Source organism: Hemibagrus wyckioides, linkage group LG14 (assembly GCF_019097595.1).
Source record: "Hemibagrus wyckioides isolate EC202008001 linkage group LG14, SWU_Hwy_1.0, whole genome shotgun sequence".
NCBI lineage: Eukaryota > Metazoa > Chordata > Actinopteri > Siluriformes > Bagridae > Hemibagrus > Hemibagrus wyckioides.
This window is the reverse complement of record NC_080723.1, coordinates 23847900-23855746: the sequence shown is the minus strand read 5'-3', so window position 1 is coordinate 23855746 and position 7847 is coordinate 23847900. Positions and strand designations below refer to the sequence as shown.

Sequence of the window (7847 nt, the reverse complement as noted above, 5' to 3'; positions counted from 1 at the left end):
TTTATGGCTAAAAATACATGACTTTGCCACATAATTTGTGGTGCTTTTTTGTGGAAAACTGCATGAATTGGTGAAATCACAAGCGCAGTATCCTTCATTTAAACTCCTCCCAGTGAAGACACTGGGATGTGACAGTCTCTGAGATGTTCTAAAAAAAATTGCAAGATCGTGGCATTTGCTTGATTTTGCATTCACGTTTAGAGGGACTGGAGAAGATGTTCTTTTCGATAGCAGACCGCTATTCATTTTATTCCTCTGCTTTTGGAGATTAATACCTTTACTCTGATTTTAGGGATCAGCACTTCATGTTATTGTACTTGTATAATAAGAATAAAGATAAAAACCATTAACAATAATTACAGATCTACGTACAGTATACCTACCTCATAAAGTCAAGGTATTGTGGCTCCATCAGAGGAAAGGGATCTCCAACAATAATTCCCGCACTTTATTCCACATTCTGTTAGTTCAGTTAAAGACTATTTCTGCTGGAGAAGGTCATTTGCTGGAATGTTTTTCAACCCACTACAACGACAGTGTTACAGCAGCATCCCTTTATTTCATCCAATATACAAAGGTGGAAAGTTAAGAGCTTACATTCCCACAGTGCTGCAACCAAATCACCTTCTTTTTATCCAATTCATCATGTAGTACATGTAAAAAGGGAGATTTATAAAACACAGTGTTAGTGAAGGCACTTAGGAAGAGAGGAGTCTGAACACTATACTGTATCCTGCTCAAAACATCTCTCTCTCTATCTGTCTGTCTGTCAGTTGCTCTGTTTGTCTCCCTGGCTCTCTCTCTCTGTCTCTCTCACTCACTCTCTCTCTGTCTGTCTTCATGACTCTCACTCTCTGTGTCTCTCTCTCTCTGTCTCTTTTTCTCTTTGTCTGTCTGTATATCTCTCTCTCTGACTGTTTCTCTGTACTGATTTGTCTGATCTCTAGTTTTCAAGCTTGCTATTTATTTATTTTTCTTTTTAGTTTTAATACAGTGACTATATCCTCAATGTAAAAGGACACTTATTTTTGATTTCACTGTGTTGGAAACCAGTGCATGTTACAGCCAATCAAATTGCAGCCTGCATGACTGTGATGCAGGACATGGGCGGAGCCTCTGAGGCTAGTAACGCATGATCTATGACCTGCTCTTACCTGTAATCCTTTGCAAATGTAAATATGCTTCTGGACAGATGAAGAAGAGAGAGAGAGAGAGAGAGAGAGAGAGACAGAGAGAGTACATTTTATGCCCAGACATTCAGAGAAGCAGCAACTACCTAAAAATATATACAACCCCAAATTTATATAACTAAAATAATTAAAATAAATAAAACTGAAGTGTAGAGAAGCAATCATTATTACATTCATTCACCATGATGAGTTGCTTTGTCCTGGTCAGGGATCACAGCTGACCCTGTTCCTATCTCAGGAATACTATAAAGCTGGCCCATCAAAATTGAAATGACCACTGAAATCCGAGAACCAGAAAGTAATAGCATATGATAAACCATGCATCCAGAAAACCAAACGTAACTAAATCTTCATAAGCTTCAACCAAGAACCAAGAAAAAAACAAAACAGAATTCCAGAGAACATGAGGTTATTATAAGTCTTTGGCGATCACTCTGAAGTCTGCAGTTCCATCAGGTTCTGGTTGAGTCCAGTGAACCAGGAAGTGACTAAAAAAGAAGAAACCTGAAATCTGAAAACTGGGAGGTGAGTAGAAAAGAATAAAGCTGAACTGAATTACATTAAGAGAATAATTAAATTCAGATCTCGCTCTCTCTGTCTGGAGTTTTCCATATGAAGGCTGTGTTCAGGACTTTCTGCTTCACACAAGTCCAGAGAACCAGGAAATAATTAAAATAAATAAAAATGAACCCCATTCAACTCAGAATTGACTAAAAATAAATCTACAACCTGAGAACCCAAACCTGGAAGTGTGTGAGACAGAAATCAACAGGATGGACCATGAAATACATGATGGTGTTGGTGAAGATGATCTGTTGATCCAGGAGGTTGTGAGTTCGAGTCTCAGCCTCAGAAACACTGTAGGACCCCAGAGCAGAACCCTTCACCGCTGTGTGTTGGACCACGTCCTGTTTCACTCGGCCTTCACTTTGGATCAAGCATGTGCTGAATGGAGTACGCTATCGAGATCTTTCTTGTGCGTCTCTAACTACTCCTCCCAGCTGGATGAAGACTAGAAGCCTTTAAACAGTCTGATTTTGCCTTTCTGAGCCAGTAGCTGCGTGATGTTGTACTCGAACTCTGCGTTATGGACGCCTGTCTCTTTGAAGGCGCTATTCATCAAGTTCTCCTCCCAGTAGTGGTGCCAGTTCCCCTCCTGATCAGCTCCGAATCCAAAAACATTCACCTGAAGAAGAAAAAACAAAGGCATCTCAGAAGAACAGCTGACAAAACCATCCAAAGCTAACAGGACTGATTGTCTTTTTAATATTTTTTTCTTTTAAGTGAAATCTACAAGGCTATTAGCAATCTGCAGAATGCTCACCCCGACGGCCTGTTTATAATCACAGGAGATTTAAACCATACAAATCTCAAATCAGTGCTCCCTAACTCCCATTAGTATGTGAACAAGAAGTAGGGTGAATGTGCTGGATCAGCATCAATGTCATACTAATTCCAGCTGACAGACTGCTTGTTGGATGCTCTAAACTGGTTCTGAAGCAGGTAAAAACCTAGCCACCTCTGTTCTTCAGGACTGTTTTGAGTGCACTGACTGGAATATGTTCAGGAAGACTGCTACCAACGGCGAACCTATCAACTTGGAGGAGTACACAGCAACAGTGACCAGCTACATTGGCAAGTGCATTGATGAACATCACCACACACTCCAACCAGAAGTCATGGACGACCTCAAAGGTGCAGGCACTGCTGAAGACCAGAAACTCTGCCTTCAGAGCAGGGGACAAGATGGTACTAACTACAGCAAGGACCAAACTGACCCGAGCCATCAGAGAGGCAAAGCGCACACATGCCCAGAGAATCCACAGCCAATTCCAGACAGCGGAGACACCTGGTGCACATGACAGGACATCCAGGTGATCACAAAATACAGGGCAACAACACCTGTCTGTCACAGTGATGCCTCCCATCCAGTTGTACTGAATGATTCTAAGCTTGGTTTGAGGTGCAGAAAGACATGGCTGATGTGAGGCGAACTCTATGCAGAGTTAACCCAGGGAAGGCTGCTAGACCAGCCATCATTTCTGGCAGAGTGCTCAGGGTATGTGCAGAACAACTAGTCTTCACTGACATCTTCAACATTTCCCTGAGTGGCACTGAGGTTCCTTCATGCCTAAAGACCACCAAAATCATCCCTGTGCCAGAGAAGTCTACATTGTTCTGCCTCAATGACTATCATCCTATTGCACTCACACCCATTGTGATGAAGTGCTTTGAGAGGCTCGTCACGAGGCACATCATGACCCCGCACCCACCTGGACAGAAAGGACACATACATACAAATGCTGTTCACAGACTTCAGGTCAGCATTCAACAGTGCTTAGCCCACTGCTGTTTACTCTGCTGACTCAAGACTGTGCAGCAACACACAAGTTGAACCACATCATCAACTTCTCCCATGACACGACTGTGGTGGGTCTCATCAGCAAGAATTACAAGTCAGCATACAGAGAGGCGGTGCAACAGATAACAGCCTGGGATTGAGAGCATCCTGAGCAGCTGCATCATTGCTTGGTTCGGGAATTGCACTGTCTCAGAACGCAAGACCCTGAGACTCTTCCCTCCATCACAGACATATACTACATACAATGCATCCGCAAGGGCAGCAGCGTTGTGGATGACCCCACACACCCCTAACAGACACTCTTCACCCTCCTGCCATCTGGAAAAAGGTACCGAAGCATTCTGGCCCCTGGTCTCTTTCTTTCCTCCAGCCACCAGACTTCTTAACACCCAGAACTTGACTGATCTGAATTCACACACACATATTCAATACACATCTATTTTTACAGCACCACAAATATAAACACTGTTTCTATGCAATAACAACGATTTAAGATGTGCAATATCCAAGTGCAATTGTTTGTGTTGTTTGTGTGTGTTTTTTTGTGAAATTATTGTTATTCCTATTTTTTCTTCTGTATTTATAAAGATTCCTTATTTTTCTGTTTCATATTTGCACATTTTTTCTATTTTGCTGCTGCTGTAACATGGAAATTTCCCCACTGTGGGACAAATAAAGGTTTAGCTATTTTTGCACATAACACTTTCATGCTGCTACCAACAGCTGCTATCACATCTGTACATATAGAACTGTACAGGGCTTTTAGGCAGGTGAGAAACGATGCTGTAAAGTAAGAATTATTTCAAAAATAGAAGTGTCAATTGTTTATTTTTATCAGTTAACAAAAGGGAAAGAAAATGAACAGAAGAGAAATCCGAATCAAATCAATATTTTGTGAGACCCTTTGACTGCAAAACAGCATCAATTCTTCTAGGTAGACTTGCACACACTTTTTTGTAAGAACTCAACAGGTAGGTTGGAACATCTTGGAGAACTAATCACAGATCTTCTCTGGATGTAGGCTGCCTCAAATCCTTTTGCCTCTTCATGTAATATCAGACAGACACAATGATGCTAAGATCGGGGCTCTGTTGGGGACAAACCATCACTTCCAGAACTACTTCTTCTCTATGCTGAAGATAGTTCTTCATGATATTGGCTGTATTTTTGGGGTTGTTGTCCTGCTGCAGAATAAATTTGGGACTAATCTGACACCTCCCTGTATTACAACACTTCAACTACATTTGTCGCAAACTTGCAAGGAACCTCCACCAAGCTTCACTGTTGCCTGTAGAGATTGTTGCTATGTTTCCTTCACACATGTGTTGGAACACACCAAACCAACCACACTGTACATTTGCACATTTGCACATTACAGGACTGTGGTACACAATACATAAAACATAAACATATATGGCACATTCTGCTCCTGTTTATACACAAAGAGGACTTGCGCACATCTGCACTTTAAAGATGGAAAATACCACTGCTTCTCATCATCTCATCACCTCATTTCACTACATGACCACCCCGTACTGCTGCTGTCTGCACACTGCACATTTATTGCACATTATACACTTTATATAGTTTTGTTACTATACAGTTTAAATCTTACTTTTTTTTTATACATATTCTGTTTTACATACATATTCTATACATATATTCTGTATACATATTATACCCTACCTTACTTTATTTATATTTTATATATTTATATTTTATTTTTACCTACTGTGGAAAATTGCAGTTTTTATATTTTATATTTTACATTCTATCCTTGTTTGTTTTCTGTCCTTATTCCTTTTCCTTTTCAATGGTCAACAGTGGTGTAAGCATTTCACTGCATATCATACTGTGTATGATTATGTATGTGACAAATAAAATTTGACTTTAAATTTGATTTAGATTCTCATTATTGCTCTTTGGTGAACAACCTGCCCTCCTGCTACAGCCAAATATTTCAAATTTTGACTCATCAGTCCAGAGACCTGCTGCCATTTTCCTGTACCTGAGTTCCTATGTTTTCATGCATGGTGAGTTATCCTTGTCTCCAAGTCAGAGGTCTGGCTTTTTGTCTATAATTCTTGAGTCCTATGTGGAGTTCTGGTTGAGAGTCCGTATAGCCTGTGGGAAGAAGCTTCTCCTCAGTCTCTCTGTGTTAGCCTTCAGGGAGCGGAAGCACTTTCCTGACTGCAACAGATGGAGCAGTCCATTGTTGGGGTAGCTGAGGTCCTTCATGATCTTCCTGGCCATGGTCCAGCACCGCCTGTTGTAGACTGAGTGTAGGTCAGGGAGTTTGGTACGGATGATGTGCTCAGCTGATCGCACCACCCTCTGAAGAGCTCGTCTGTCTTGCATGGTGCTGTTCCCGAATCAGGTTGTGATGTTTCCCATCAGGATGCTCTCTATGGTGCAGGAGTAAAAGTTCCTAAACACCTTAGAGGGCAGTCTAAAGTCTCTCAAGCGTCTGAGGTGGTAGAGACGCTGCCGAGCCTTTTTCACCACGGTGTTGATGTGACAGGGCCATGACAGGTCCTGCGTGATGTGAACACCGAGGTATCTGAAGCTGTCCACTCTCTCCACTGGGCTCTTGTTGATCACAGGGGTCTGGTAGTTCCTCTCCTGCTTTGTACTGAAGTCCACTATCAGCTCCTTAGTCTTGCTGATGTTAAGGAGGAAGTTGTTCCTCTGGCACCAGTACTCCAGATTCCTAATCTACTTCCTAATCTCCAGGTAGGCTGTCTCATTGTTGTCGGAGATCAATCCGACCACAACGGTGTCATCCGCAAACTTGTAGATGGCGGTGGAGTTGGTAGTGGCCACGCAGTCATATTGTGTACAATGAGTACAGCAGGGGGCTCAGAACAAAACCCTGGGGGGCTCCAGTGCTGAGGGTGAGGGAGGCTGAGACATGTCTGCCCATCCTTACTGCTTGTGGTCTGCCAGTTAGGAAACTGGAGATCCACTGACAAAGAGATGGGCTGAGTCCCAGGTGCTCCAGCTTGGTGGTGAGTGTGGAGGGAATTATAATGTTAAACGCTGAACTGTAGTTGACAAAGAGCATTTTAACATAATTCCCCTTTCTAGTGTATGAAGGAGGTGAGAAATGGCATCATCTGTTGAGCGGTTCGGGCAGTAGGCGAACTGTAGTGGATCCAGTGTGTCAGGTAGTGAAAAGATGATGAAGTCTCTGACCAGCCACTCAAAGCACTTCATCACTATTGAGGTCAGGGCTACAGGGCAGTAGTTGTTGAGGGAAGCAGGATGGGGTTTCTTTGGGACAGGAACAATGATGGACTCTTTAAAGCATGTTGGGATTACCGACTGGGTTAAGGAGAGGTTGAATATATCTATGAACACAGGTGCTAGCTGGTCAGCGCAGGCTCTGAGGACTCGACCTGAGATTCCGTCTGGTCCTGCTGCTTTCCTGGTGTTCACTCTCCTGAAGGCTCTCCTCACGTCCTGCTCGGAAATGACGAACGCGTTTCCGGTGTTGGCATTCTTTTCCTGTCTGCAGCCATTAGCATTAGAATAGAATAGAATAGAATAGAAGTTTATTGTCATTGTACCATTTGCATGTACAACGAAAATTTAAAAGTGCCAACCAGTCAAAGTGCAGCAGTCATACATACATTCAAACAATTTAAAAAAAAGTACTAATTAGTATATAAAAAATAAATAAATAAGATAAAAAATAAATAAATAGGCACGGAAAATTGTTTCACATCTCATGAAAACATCTCATCTCAACATCTCATGTTTTTTGATTATTGAGAGTGGTAAATGCTGTTGGATAAAAACTGATTTTTAGTCTGTTTGTCCTGGCTCTGATTGTCCTTAGCTTTAGCATTAGCATTGTTAACTGCAGCCTTGAAGCGAACATAGAAGGTGTTCAGTTCATCTGCCAAAGACACGTCCGCATTCGTCATACCAGATGTTGGTGCTTTATAGTTCGTTATTGTTCTTAGTCCTTGTCACAGACTCCTAGAGTCACTCTGTTGGAGCTGTGACTCTAGTTTCCCCCCGTAGCACTGCTTCGCCTCCTTCACTGCTTTCCGAATGTTGTATGATGTGGCCTTGTATGAGTCCATGTCACTCGACGCTGGTCCCGCGTTATAGGCAGCGACGTGAGATCTCAGAGCGTCGTGGATGTTGTTATCCACTCACGGTGAAGCAGAGGAGATTGCAGTCCCGAATGTCTCTGGAACTTTACCCTGGCCCTGAGGTCATCGAGCTTGTTTTCCAGCGACTGGACGTTGGTGAGCAGGATGCTAGGCAGAGGTGTGCGGTGTGCA

The 7847-nt window shown here is 42.6% G+C and overlaps 1 protein-coding gene across 2 annotated transcripts in view; it reads right to left on the bottom strand.

Annotated features, from left to right (window-relative positions):
* Positions 1 to 535: 535 nt before the first annotated feature.
* LOC131364273 (CMP-N-acetylneuraminate-beta-galactosamide-alpha-2,3-sialyltransferase 1-like) overlaps positions 536 to 7847 on the bottom strand; it is a 59381-nt gene continuing 52069 nt past the window's right edge. For both annotated transcript variants that reach the window (XM_058407370.1, XM_058407369.1), the window contains one exon: positions 536 to 2376. In XM_058407370.1, the coding sequence (XP_058263353.1) occupies positions 2203 to 2376 (174 nt within the window). In that variant the 3' untranslated portion in view covers positions 536 to 2202. The remainder of the gene's footprint in view (positions 2377 to 7847) is intronic.